The 13,998-nt window shown below is 51.4% G+C and overlaps 1 protein-coding gene across 2 annotated transcripts; it reads left to right on the plus strand.

Annotated features, from left to right (window-relative positions):
- The first annotated feature begins 2,755 nt into the window (after window positions 1–2,755).
- On the plus strand, window positions 2,756–13,398 carry LGI4 (leucine rich repeat LGI family member 4). 2 transcript variants are annotated; one of them, XM_074306804.1, is made up of 9 exons: window positions 2,757–3,647; window positions 3,998–4,069; window positions 4,304–4,375; window positions 4,776–4,847; window positions 5,088–5,159; window positions 5,876–6,045; window positions 8,433–8,597; window positions 8,755–9,266; window positions 12,059–13,397. In XM_074306804.1, the coding sequence occupies exons 1-9, from the start codon at window positions 3,469–3,471 to the stop codon at window positions 12,371–12,373; spliced, it is 1,629 nt and encodes a 542-aa protein (XP_074162905.1). In that variant the 5' UTR covers window positions 2,757–3,468; the 3' UTR covers window positions 12,374–13,397. The 2 variants fall into 2 exon arrangements, with proteins under 2 accessions (XP_074162906.1, XP_074162905.1); XM_074306805.1 differs by lacking the exon at window positions 5,088–5,159 and having other exon boundaries at window positions 2,756–3,647; window positions 12,059–13,398.
- Window positions 13,399–13,998: the final 600 nt, after the last annotated feature.

Consider the following 13,998-nt stretch of genomic DNA (forward strand, 5'->3'; position numbering starts at 1 on the left):
CAGTTTCCCCATCCATAAAATGAGCTGGAGAAGGAAATGGCAATCCCTCCAGAATCTTTGCCAAGAAAACACCAAATGGGGTCCCAAAGAGTTGGAAATGCTAGTAGTTTCTGAAGCCTGATTAGACTCCAGGCCCAGCATTTTAGCCATTGGCTGCCCCATCCTTTGGACATCATCCTCCACTTTCTCCTTATCTCTTAGGAAGAGGTGGCTGGTCCTTCTTTTTGATCTCATCCCCTTCTGACTTTTCAGGGAGATTATTGCAACTATCAGTCAGCCTTTAATCTTCACTCTCCCTTTATCTCTTTTAATCTTAATTCTCTTATCTCTCCTCCCTTTCTCACTTTCCCCAATTTTTTAGTGGGTTTTTTGTTTGTTTGTTTTTAATATTGAGTGTCTGAGGCTGGATTTGAACTCAGTTCCTCCAGACTCCATGATTGGTGCTTTATCTGCTGAGTATCTCTTCACTCTTTTAACTGTTACTTGTCCACATGTCCCCTATCCTTACAAAACCCCCCATGATGCAACTGCCCCTGCTACTGTGGCTCTAGTTCCCAGCCAAACTCCTAAAGAAAGCTATTTACAATCAGTGCCTCCACTTGCCCACCTCTCAGTCTTTGCTGAAGCCTCAGCATCCAGCCTCCAGAGTGTCCAGTGATCTATTGGACAAGCTTTTCTTCACTTTTCCCAGACAGATTTTGGTTTTGCCTACTCAGGGCTCTTCTGGCCTCTCCTTCTCCATGTCAGATGCTCCTGTCCTGCTGCCTCTTCACTGGGCCCACTAACAGGGGCTCCTAGGCCAAGCTCTGGCCTTCGTCCTTTTCCCCATCTGTGCTCTCTCACTCAGTGCTCTCACAGACTCCCGGAGATCCCAGGAGCCTCTCTAGAACAGCTGACTCACGGGTCCATTTACCCAGCCATCACCTCCCTGCTGGGCTCCAGTTCCATGCTGCTCACTGCTTTTTGGACCGCAGCATCTGCAGGCCTCTCCCTCTGTAAGGTCACAGACCTTATGGACTTGAGCCAGCTTCCTCATTTTACAAGGGGGCCCAAAGAAATAAAGTTGACCTGCCTTAAATCATGCTGGTAGTGAGTGGCAGAGGGAGGATTTGAACCCACCATCCCATTCTCTTCTCACTACACTGTGTTACCTTTATACTTTAACCTGTTCCTTGGGTCTGTGGTGTTTCTGATTTTCCCTACATAAAGGGTAAGAGCCCCTGATGTCACTTCATTCATCAGGGTGTCTCCTCACTAATTCTGGGAGGAGGGAATCCAGATCCAAGTGTTCATCTATAGGGGATCTGCTAACCTAGGAGCACAGAGCTGGATCCTTGTAGCTATTGACTCCAACCCTATAAATCAAGGAAATGGAGGCACAGAGAAGTGGTACTTGTCCAGAAAAGGTCTGGGGCAGGATTTGAGCCTGGACAGTGCCCTTTACTTCAAGCCTCGAGCTCTCTCTACTACTCTGTGCTGATCCGCAGCTCATCTAGCTCTGAGATGCAGTGACCTGTCCAGGCTAACACAGCCAGCCTGTATCAGAAGAAGACTCTAGGCCGGCTTGTTCTCAAAATATTTGTTCTCAAGAATGAGAAAATTTTCACTAATGTAAAATAAGTTCTAACAGCACTTGACCTTTCTCTCATGGGGTCGGAGCGGGGAAAGAGTGCTTTGGAATAATAGACCGAGTACCACTTTGGAGTTAGGAGAATCCAGGTTCAAATACTGCCTCTTTCTAAGTCTTAGTTTCCGTATTTGTATACTAAGAAGGTTGGATTAGATAGCCTCTAGGATTTTTCCCCACTCTAAATTGATTACTTTCATATAGTAGACTAGGAATGGCTTATGCTAATAATAATCATCTGGGGCAGTGAGGTGGTGCAGTGGGTAGAGCACCAGCCCTTGAAGGACCCTAGTTCAAATTTGACCTCAGACACTTAACACTTCCTAGCTGTGTGACCCTGGGCAAGTCATGTAACCCCAATTGCTTCAGCAAAAATAAATAAGTGATAATAATCTCAATTTACACAATGCCTTAAAGCTGGCAAAGCTCTGCACATATATATTGTACCTAGGATATACTATAAGATATTTAATATGTATGGGAATGCCTGCCATCTAGGGGAGGGGGTGGAGGGAAGGAGAGGAAAACTCGGAACAGAAGGGAGTACAAGGGATAATGTTGTAAAAAAAAAAAAAAAAAAAAGAAAAAAAAGAAAAAATTACCTATGCATATGTACTGTCAAAGAAAATGTTATAATTATAAAAATTAATTTAAAAAATAGTTAAAAATAAATAAATAAAGCTGGCAAAGCACTTTTCGCATATTATCTCATTTTGTCCTCACAACCACAGCTATTAGCACCCCCATTTTACAGGTGAGGAAACTGAGGCAGAATGAAGTGGGAAGTGCCGGAAACCGGGGGACTCAGGGCTCGCTTGGGGTGGGATCAGGGTCTCCCCGCCTGGAGGTCTGGGCTGGAAGTTCAGCCTTCAGTTCCCTTCTGATTTGATTTCTCAGAAGGGAAGAGCTAGGGAAGGGAGCTCAGCGCCAGCACCGTCCAGCAGAGGGCAGCCTGGAGCTGCGTTTCTCGCTGCGGCCGGACTCGCGCAGAAAGCCTCCCGGAGGCTGAAGTCCCTCCCCTCCCGCCCCCACTGCGCCCCTCCCCGCCACTGGGAGGGCTCCGCGATGGCTTCAGTCCAGAGGCTGGAGCTGAGGAAGGAATGACGTTTGTCTCAGGGTCCCTTAGGCGTACAATGCGCTTTTCAGTTTGGGAAGCACTTTCAGAAACTTCATCTAGAGAGACGCTCTGGGGTCCGGGCCGCCCCCCCTCCCCCCCGGGGCGACCCAGGCCACTGCTCTTCCCCTCCCCCTCACACACAACCTCGACCCCTCCTTTTCTGAGATTGAGGCTCCTGGTCCTCTGCGCCCCCCCCCAACCTCCCGGCCTCCTTTGGTGCCCTTTCTTCCTGCTGGGGGGGGAGGGTTGGGGTCCATTCTCTTCCCTCCCTGGGGGCGGTGTCTTTCCTAATGGTCTCTGACCCTCCCCCTGCAGACTCCCCCCCTCCAACATCCTCTCCCCCTCACCCCGCCACCCCTCAACTCCGGCCTGCCACTGTCTCCTTCCCAACCCCCCAGGGAGAAAGGGACTGGAGGAGGGAGCTGTGACAGACAGGGACCAGAGACAGAAGGCTCGGGAGGCAAGGAGAGGCCCAGACAAAGGCAGCCAGAAAGGGAGGCGGCCGGGGGCTGGGAGATAGCGCTGCCCTGGGCAGGAGGAGGCAGAGGCCGGCCCAAACCAGCCGAGGCCGGAGGACGGGGGGCACGCCGAGGCAAGGGCAGGCCCACAGGCCGGGGGGCCCCAGGGAGCCGGCTACACAGGCCTGGGCTGGAAGGTGGAGGAAAGGAGGCGCCGACACAGACCCGGACCGCCTGGGCCACCAGCCCAGGCTCGCCGAGACACCATGGGGGGCCTGGAGGGAGCCCGGCTGCTGCTGCTCCTGCTGCTCTTAGCGGGGGCGGGGACAGCCTGGGAGCCCCACAAGGGGAAGTGTCCCCCAAGTTGTTCCTGTACCAAAGACAGTGCCCTGTGCACCGGCTCCCCCCAAGTGCCCGAAGGCTTCCCCCCTACCCTGCTGTCCCTGTGAGTCTGCCCAAAGCCACGTGGGGGAGGGGGTGCCCCCGGGGCTGGGGGCTGGCTGCTTGGATCCCTGATGGGAAGGACAGCAGTTAGGAGACCGACCTCCCTGATGAATGGAGACTAGGAGATGGATGTCTGAGGGTGGGGAGGGAGGGAAGCCAGGACCCCAGAATCCCAGGGAGAATGGGGAGGGAAGGAGGCAGGTAGAGGCCTGGCCTCCAGGGTCCTTGGAGGATAGAGAATGGGTAATGGGGTCTTCGAGGGGGTGGCAGCTTGGGTCCTCAGAGTAGAGCTGATAGCGAGGAAGCCCGATTGGCTGAAGCGCTGATCCGGGCCACCTCCCCGTCCCCCAGGTCTCTGGTAAGATCTGAAGTGACTCACCTTACCTCTGGCAGCTTCCTAGAGGTCCCTTCCCTGCACCTTCTGTAAGCTGTTGGCCTCTGGGACAGACAGAACGCCCACCAGGCGTGTTGGGAGAGCGGGAAGGGAGGGAGGGGACTGGTGGGGGCTATTAATGTGTCTCTGGAGCTGGGCCAAAGTGTGTGGGAGGGGGAGCTGGGGTCTAGCAGATTGGAGCGGGAGGGGAGGAGGGGAAATGAGGACAGAGCCCTCTTCTCCTCAGTCCGGCGCGGGGACCCCAAAGCCCCACTCCTTCTCAGTCTCTTCACAGCCAACACCTTCTCTGTGATTGGAGATGATGCTTTTGCCGGGCTCTCCTACCTCCAGTACCTGTGAGTGGGGCCTGCAGGATGAGGGGATGGGGAAGAGAGACGTGGAGCTGAGGGGGTTGGGGGCTGCATGGGCTGGGGGGGGGTGAGAACTGAGAGTTGGGCTGGTGATTTTCCCATGATTCCTCCCCAGCTCACCTTACCTTTCAGAGTGGGAGGATGGGAGATGGGGGAGGGGAGGGGAGGAGGGGGGAAGGAGGGTGTGAACTAGAACCTTAGGAGAGCTGGGTCCCCCTGACTCTCCTTGTGATCCTAGGCCAGTCAGCTTGTGTTTCTAGGCTTTAGTCACCCCTACTTTGAAATAGGAAGGAGGTCTTTGATCCCACCTGCCTCATGGGAGGAGGCTTCTGGGGGGCCTGCTGCTGGGGCCCTGAAGCTGAGGTTACCCTCTCTCCTCCCCCAGGTTCATTGAGGACAATAACATCAGCTCCATCTCCAAAAATGCCCTCCGGGGGCTGAGATCCCTCACACACTTGTGAGTGTCCCAAGTCTCCCTGAGTGTCCCACTGCCATCTCCCTTTTCCCAGAAACAACCAGAGACACCCCCTTAGTGACATGGAAACCCCCCTGTGTAATTCCCCCCACCACTCTGGAGTTGCTCTCATCCCAGAGTCCCTTGGTTTCTTTTGGGTCTTACCAATCCATGCCCTGAGGTTACATGAGGAGGAAGGGATGTTAGCTATGTCTCCCCATCTTTTACTTCTCTGCACCCCAGGAGTTTGGCCAATAACCACCTGCAGACACTGCCCAAGTTCCTGTTCCGGGGATTGGAGACCCTGAGCCATGTGTGAGCCACAGGGGAGGAGAGGGGAGGAGTAGGTTGGGGTGGGAACAGGAAGGGGGGGTCCTCCCATAAGTGTCCCTCAATTTCCAGGAATGAGGTGGAAAAGCTGGGCATGAGGTAGAGAAAGCTGCTAGCTCTAGAGAGGAGTCAGAAGCTGGGCCCATGAAAGGAAAAGAGAAAACTGTCCACATAGAGGAGGCAGTGGAAAGACTACTGACTTGGGAGTCAAAGGGTCTGGATTCAAATCTCACCTTTTCCACTTACCACTCAGGTGACTTTGGACAAGTCCCTTAACCATAGAATTAGGTGGCCTCCAAGGTCCTTCTGAGCTCTGCCTTTACACTCACTGCCTTGGAGGGGAGCTTTAAGGAAAAATTCAGAGACCACTTGTCAGTGCCATGGTCTGGCTTGGAATAATTATGATGTGGAGTGATTCCCACCTGGCCATTCTGTGAGTCTGGAAGAGACAGGCTGGGGCACATAGTTAATGATGGCACTCGGAGGCTTCTCACTACTTACCACTTCTGGGATCCTGGGCCAACCCCTTGATATTCCTGGATCAGTTTGCTCCTCGTCAGATTAATTAGCTTGTATCTAAACGTCTCTTCCAATTCTAAATTCTATGAACCCAATCTGAAGGCCCAGATCATCAAGGGTGGAATCCCCAGCAGGGGCTCAGAGGGACGCCCAGCATCTTTTCTCTCATTTTCACCCCCCAGGGATCTTCGGGGAAACCCCTTCCTCTGTGACTGCCGCCTGCTGTGGCTGGTACTGTGGCTGCCCCAAGTGAATGCCAGCGTGGGAGCAGGGGCCTGTGCTGGGCCCCCTCCATTAGCCAATAAGCAGCTCCAGCACCTGGACCCAGACACCTTCCACTGCAGGACTGTGGGTATGACTTTTCAGGGAAGCCTAGACCATGAAGGAAGGAATGGGGCGTGTTTAATCAACAGGCCTTTTCTTTTTATTTTTTCTTTAATTTCATCATTCTCCCTGTTTAGTTTTTATTATTCTCTCTATCTTTTATAGAATAGCTTTTTTTATTTTTCCAAATATATGCAGATAGTTTTCCACATTCACTTTTACATAACCTTTCAATAAGCATTTTTAAGTGCCTAATGCAAACTCCTATTAATGTACACATCATTTCCTCTAATAGAATGGAAGATTTCTAAAGGCAGAGACACTTTTTCCCTTTTTAAAAATATATCCCCAGCTCTTAGCACAGTGCCTGATACCTAGGAAACCCTTAAAAAATGGTTCTTGGTGCCTAAGAGAGTGCCAAGGCAGCTGGGTGGCTCAGTGGATACAGCACCAGGCCTGGAGTCAAGGAGACTTGAGTTCACAAGAGGCCTCAGATACTCACTAGCAAATCATTTTACCCTTGTTTGCCTTATTCCACTAAAAGAAACGGTTCATAGCTCTGGTATCTTAGCCGAGAAAACTCTATGCACAGTATTGGTATGATATGTTCCACGGGATCACAAAAAGTCAGACATAACTGAATGACAACAAGAGGGATGCAATCATGGCACAGTGGCTAAAGAGCCAGCCTTGGAGGCAGGAAGGCCTGAGTTCAAATTTCACCTCTACTGCATACTGCCTCTATGACCCTGGGCAAGTCACTTACGCTCTAAGGAACTAAGACTTCAGTTGCAGAACAGATGCCATCTGCAATGATGGATGGAATTTCCTCAAGATGAGGTCCCTAAACTAATGTTCTAGGCTCTCTACTGGGGCCACAAAGGGGGAAAAAACAAACCCTCTACTTTCCAGAAGCTTATGCTCTATGGAGGAGGGGAGAGATATGACTGAGATTTGAGAGGAGTTGAGGCCCAAGGTCAGGATGCCAAGTTTCTGAAAGGCCCAAGGGGCTGGCCAAGAGGCTGGATATCAGCATCCTTGAGAGAACTGGGAGCCAGAGTGGTTGTTTGGCTAACGAATTAAGTGAAAAACCCAGAGAATGGAAGTACCAAAAATGAAATAATCCCTACTTCCAACAAGTTTACATGTTCATGGGAGAGATGACTATATTATAAAATATATGAGGAGCAAATTTAAAGTTTGATGAATATATTTGTATATATGTTATCATAATATTATTGATATCCACATATTACTGTAGGTGTGTTTATTTAAATATATTAAATATATTTAAATTATATATAAGAGAGTTTGGACACTTGTAGTTGGGAGAAGGGACATCAAAAAATGCAGAAGATGGTACTTAATCTATATCTCCTAGGAAGAAAGACGGGACCCTGTGAGAAAGCTATAGGGAGGAGTGTCTCCAGGCCTGGCCGACAGCCAATTAAAAAGCACTGAGATGGGAGATGGAGTATCAGAACCGAGGCCAGTTTGCCTAGTTGGCAGGGTGTAAATGTTAAGTGAAGCCAGAGAGCAGAGGTTAAGTTCCCCGGTGCTTGAGCAAAAACTTCCTTATTAAAAAAAAAAAAAAAAAAAAAAAAAAAATTATCTTTTCTCAATTATATATAAACAAAATTTTTAAAGTTTTTTTTTTTTTTGAATTCCATATTCTCTTCCTCTCTTCCCTCTCCCCTCCTTGAAAAGGCAAACAATTTGATATTGACAATTCCTGGGCTGTCATGCAAAATATTTTCATATTGGTCGTGTTAACAAAAGAAAATCCAAAAGTCCAAGAAAAATAAAGCTTTAGAAAGTGAGCTTCGTCCGCACCGGGAGGCCATTTTCCCTCTGGAGGCGGACAGCATTTTGCACGAGAAGTCTTGGATCACTGTATTGCTGAGAAGAGCTGGCTGGTCGTTATTACAATGTTGCTCTTGCTGCATTCAATATTTTCCTGGTTCTGCTCATTTCACTTTGCGTCAGTTCCTGTAGATTGGGGGCTGATCATTACAATGTTGCTCTTAGAGCTGTGTACAGTGTTCTCCGGGTTCTGCTCATTTCACTTTGCATCAGTTCGTGTAGACTCAGGGCTGATTTTCATTAAGATGTTGCTCTTACTATATACAGTCTTCTCTCAGTTCCGCTCATTTCACTTTGAGTTAGTTCCTGTAGATTCGGGGCTGATCGGTACAATGTTGCTCTTGCTGCATTCATTTCACTTTGCGTCAGTTCCTGTGGATTTGCGGCTGATCTTCATTACAATGTTGCTCTTGCCTTGTACAGTGTTCTCCGGGTTCTGCTCATTTCACTTTGCATCAGTCCGCGAAGATCTCCCCAGGTTTTTCTGAAAGCGCCGCCTCCCTCCCCCCAGCCCAGACTGAGCTGACTCCTCCTCCTGTTGCCTTATCCTAGAGCTGTCCTGGTTCCAGACTCTCGGGGAACCAGCGCTTGGGGTGGAAACCTTCTCCTACCTGGGGGAGCCGCACGTGGTGCTGGCCCAGCCCTTCGAGGGCAGGTGCCTCTTTCTGGTCTGGGATTACCTGCAGCAGCGCTTCCGCCCAGACGGAGAGATCCCGGGTGAGAGCCTGACCCTCCCCCTCGCCAGCCCCTCGCCCCGCCGTCCCCTCCCCCACCCCCACCCCCGCCCAGACCCCGCCCTCCTGCGCCCCGCGGCCCCGCCCCGTTCCGGGTGCCCCCTCCCGTGACGTGCCCTCCTCCCCTCCCCTCCCGCCAGCGCCGTCGGTGGTGGCCTGTAAGCCGCTGGTGCTAGGCTCGCGGCTGTTCGTGCTGGTGGCCCGGCTGTGGGGGGGATCCCAGCTGTGGTCCCGCCCGAGCCGGGGGCTGCGTCTGTCGCCGTCCCAGGCCCTGGCCCCGGAGCTGCTGCTCAAACCCAACGACGCCGAGCTGCTGTGGCTGGACGGGGAGCCGTGCTTCGTGGTGGCCGAGGCGTCCAAGGCCGGCCGCACCACCCTGCTGTGCCGCGAGGGCCCGGGCCACGGCTTCTACCCGCGCCAGAGCCTGCACGCGTGGCACCGCGACACGGACGCCGAGCCCCTGCAGCTGGCCGGGGAGCCGCACCTGCTGCTGGCCTCGGCCTCGCAGAGGCCCGTGCTCTACCGCTGGCAGCACGGCCGCTTCTCGCGGCGCACCGATGTGCCCGAGGCCGAGGACGTCTACGCCACTCGCCACTTCCGGGCGGCCGGAGACGTGCTGGTCTGCCTGACCCGCTACCTGGGCGACTCCATGGTGAGGGCCGCGGGCGGGGCTGCGGCCGGCCTCGGCCTCCCTCCCTCACCCAGCTTTGGGCCCCGAGGGGGGAGGGGCCAGCCTCGGGGTTGGAATGGGGAGGGACAGGGATCGAATCCGGCCTCTCTGAGTCACCCCCCCCCCTTAAAAATGGCATGGTGGGACAGCGCTGCCAGTTTAACCAACCCAGCCTCAGTTTCCTGACCTGTAAAACGAGTAGGTTGGATTCCACGGCCTCCAAGACCCCTTTCAGCTCTTGCTTCCTGATTTTGATGTCTTTTCCAGATCAAAATTTTAGGATTAACATCCGTTGGCACCAGGCCCCCAGATTTTTTCATTTTTTGGCAAGGCAATCGGAGTTAAATGATTTGCCCAGGATCCCCCCCACCCACCCAGTGTCTGTGGTCGAATTTGAACTCAGGTCCTCTTGACTCTAGGGCTGGTGTTCCATGCATCGAATTATCTAGCTGCCACAAGGCCCCAGATTTGATTTCTTGCTCCTGAAGCTGTTTCTCCTACTCTTTATTCTGCTCTCATAACCCTCACAGGTTGCCTCAATCCCATTTCTGACCCTTTAACCACCAACCAGGAGCATTTATTAGGCACCTTCTCTGTGCCGAGCACAGAGAATAAAAGACAACAGGCTAAAATCCTCCCTGTCTACCACTAATGGGGAATTCATTATGTTCATAGGGCTGGCCAGCCTATAGCAGCCAGCATTTATAAGCTCTTGAAGGCTTGCTAATTACTTTACATTTATTGTCCCACTTGATGCTCACAGCAATTCTGGGAGGTTGGTGCTATTAGTATCCCCAAATGAGAACATGAAAGCTGAGTGAAGTTAGAAGGAAGGAAATACACATTTATTAAGTACCTACTATGTGCCAGGCACTGTGGCACACACTTAACAAATATTACCTCATTTGATCCTTACAACAATCTTGGGAGGTAGATGCATTATGATGTTTATATTTGAGGAAACTGAGATAAACGGGTTAAGGGACTCCCCCAAGGTCACCATGATAGTAAGTATCTGAGGAGCTTCTTGATTCCAGGCCCAGTGTGACCTCTCTATATAATATATATTACAAAAGAGACACAGTGTGACCTGAAAGCGAAGGCACTCGAGGATAGAGGGGTAGACATAGGTGTGAGGAAGGAAGGAATGATGGGACCTGGGAACTGGCCAGTTAAAAGACCCTGACGTGGGATATGAAGGGTTTTAATGAATACCAGCTAGGAAAGCCAGACTGGCTGCCCACAATGGGGACAAAAGGGAGTGATGTGTAAGGTCTGGAATGGAAGGTGGGGATCGGCTTGTATGTCCAACACAAAGCTTGTGTTTTATCCTAAATGGTTATTTAAGCTTTGGGAAGATCTGCTTGACATGAGTGGAAAAGGTGGCTCAGATCCATCTTTGAATGGGGGTGGCTGCAAGGACTGGGGGATGCCCTCGAATGCAGGAAGGACAATTAGATTGCAGAGGGGAGGTGGGAGGAAGGTCAGTTCAGGCGAGGGTCCACCCTTTGTTTGGTTGAGCTGGCAGAGAGGTGCAGTGTTGAAGATGGGGTCTGTGGGGCGGACCAGTCATCCTTGACCTCAGGAAGCTCAGTCTTGCTGGGAAGGCTGGACTTCTGCATGCAAAGCACAAGGAAATGATCTAGGGTCTGATCATATGGGATGAACCAAAGGTGCTCAGAGGAAGGAAGCAGCTTTGGAGCTCCAGGAAGGGGCAGCCAGGAGCAGGAGGATCATGAGCCAGGATGACACCAGGAGAGGGCAGTTCCAAGTGGGCTGATAGCTCAAGCAAAGGCTTCTGGTAGGGACAGATTGGGGGATAGGAAGAGACTGATTTGGATGTAAGAGAAAGAGCTGGAAAGGAAGTCCAGAGCAGATGGAGGAGGCTTCCCAGCTAAGGAGCTTGGCCTTCATCCCATAACGGAGACAGGCTCGTGTAGCAGAGTCCGGCCTGTGGAGGCTGGAATCCCAATTATTCCATTTCCTCCTTGGGCAACTTTGGGCAGAACACCTCACCTCCCTTATCTCCTCTGCAAAATGAGACAGCCGGGCCCTTAGGCTCTATTTCTAATGAGGTTTAGTCTCAAGCTTTGTCCAAAGTGACTCAGTGGATTCATTTATAAAAAGGAGGATAAGGACACCTATTATTCCCTATGATTATCCTAAGTGGTGATTAGATCAGGAAGATGACTAGATTGACCTGTGAGGTATAAATGGGAATTACACAGAAAATAGAGGCAGGGAGGCTAGTGAGGAGGCTGTTAGAATAATCCAGACTACAGGGACAGTTAAGTGACACTGCAATGGACAGAGCACTAGCCCAAGGACTTGAGTTCAAATAGGACCTCAAACAAGCTGTGTGACACTGTCTTTGTATCTCTAGTGCTGGCAGTTAATCGATCAATGCACATTTATTTATTAGGCATTGATTATTTGCCACGTACTATGAAAAAGTGAAAATGTTCCCCGCACTCAAGGAGCTTATATTCAACACATACATATATAGGTACCCACAAGGTACATCCAGAGTAAATACAAGGTATGTTTAGAGGGAAAGGATTAATTGAGAGAACCAGGAAAGGCCTCCTACAGGGTAGCCTTGAAGGCAGAGACAAGATGGAATCCTAGGTGAGCAGGATTGGTTAGAAGCTTCCCTACAATCTGAGAATGCCATACATTCCACCCCCACCCCCGCCCCTCGCTCCACTCCCAGAAGTCCCAGTACAGGGGATTTCTAGACCACTGCCTCCCAACCCTGAACTCCATCTCTGCAGGTGATGCGCTGGGATGGGTCCATGTTCCGTCCACTGCAGGCGCTGCCCTCCCGAGGTTCCCTCATCTTCCAGCCATTGCTCATTGCTGGGGACCAGTTAGTGCTGTTGGGGAGTGACTTCACCTATAGCCTGGTGTTCCAATATGAGCCAGACTCGGGCCTCCTGAAGCTGCTGCAGGAGCTGGGGCCTCCGGTGCCCTCGGCTCCCCGGGCCTTCTCTTTCATCTCCGTGGCCGGCCGGAGGTTTCTCTTCACTGCCAACTTCAAGGGTCCCACCCAAGTCTACCAGCACCTCATCCAGGACCTCAGTGCCTGAACAGGAAGGGACGGAGGCCCCCACTCCTTCTCCCATGAGCCCCGAGGGGCAGGGAAACTCTTGTAACTGCATCTCAAAATGGAAGGAGCCCAGTGCTGGGAGGTCAGGAGACTTAGGGTCACTCCGCCACAACTAATTTACTGAGCGAGCCCAGTCTCTTATTTTGTTCTAAGTTTCCTTTCTTGGAAAAAGGAAGGGGATTGGACTGGTGACCTTTAAGGAGCCCTCAGTTCTAGCATCCTGTGAGTCTTTGAAAGTTGGGTGAGGATGGGGCTGAGGAGACATTCCTTGGAGGAGTTAGTATGGCATAATGGAAACCGTGTTTGAAGAAGTCTTGGGTTCCATTCTTTGCTCCACTTCTTCATCTGTGAAATGGGTTGATGGCAGCAGAAAGTTGGCCTGAATAATCCCAAAGGACCCTTCCAGCTTTTAACTCCTATGACCTAGAAGTCTACTGGGACCGCCCCACCAAACACTCTCAGATTCTGAGACTGTGACCCAGAGAGTGACCCTGACCCTCCTGGCCACTGAGGGGACTTACCTTCTGAGAAACCACATATTGAGCCAGAGAATCCCAGTCATCGGGAAGCTGCCCCCTGACATGGTAGCAACTGGGTAGCAGAGAAATGGCAGCCACAGACCAATGTGGCCAGCTCTGGGCTTGAAACTCGAAAAGCTAGGTTTGAACGTTCCTGACACTAAATTATGGGATTCTGAGCACAACATTTAATCTCTCCATGCCTCCGTTTCCAGATCTGTAAAATCAGGATTGTCCCACTTGTGCTCCTACCTCACAGGGGTGTTGTGAGGAAAGTGCTTTGCAAATCTTAAAGCACAGGAACCTGGGTGGTTGTTTTTACATATGGGAAGGTGGGGACAGAAGAGTGCCTTGGGATACAGGCCCAGAAATGTTCCTTGTGCTTGAGTAGAGCAATGACTGATGTTTAGGGTCTCTAGGGCTAAAGAAAGAGGGGGGTTGTGTTCTTTGGTTTTTGCTGTGAGGGGACACTGGTAGTTTATAAGTGAGAGGGGAAAAAGGAAAGGGGGGAGTTGTGTGTGTTTAAGGGGTGAGAGGGGAAAGGATGGGGGTACACAGGGAAAGGGGTGGGCACACTTGTCTCGAGTGTGGAACATGTGGAAGAGTGAGGGGAGATGAAATTTTCACAAGTAGGGAAGAGGGTATTGTGTATGAAGGGATAGTTGGGATCAGGGAATTGAAATGATGGGGGAGATGGAAGGAAGATGAATAAAAGGGAAAGAGGGGGTTGAGTATGTAGGGATGAGGGCAGGAGGGGACTGGGGAGGAGGTGAATGCGGGGAGGGCAGGAGATGTTACATGGGATGGGAAAGGTTTGGTATGGGGGCTGCTGTATGGGAAAGGACGAGAGATGTGTGGGATGGAGAGTTCTGTATAGGGGAGAAGTGTTGTATGGGAAGGGGAGGAAGAGGAGGGGAAAAGGGTATCATGAGCAAGGACCAAGGAAGGAGGTATCACGTGTGTGTTTGGAAAGCTCAGGGAGGGTAGCCAACCCAAGACACACCATTGCTCCTCTCGTTCCTTCCTCAATCAATCCTTGATCACGACTCCTGGGTATGTCAGGGGGCTCCTAGGAAATTCTCCTCCC

This window comes from Sminthopsis crassicaudata, chromosome 3 (genome assembly GCF_048593235.1).
Source record: "Sminthopsis crassicaudata isolate SCR6 chromosome 3, ASM4859323v1, whole genome shotgun sequence".
NCBI classification, from domain to species: Eukaryota; Metazoa; Chordata; class Mammalia; order Dasyuromorphia; family Dasyuridae; genus Sminthopsis; species Sminthopsis crassicaudata.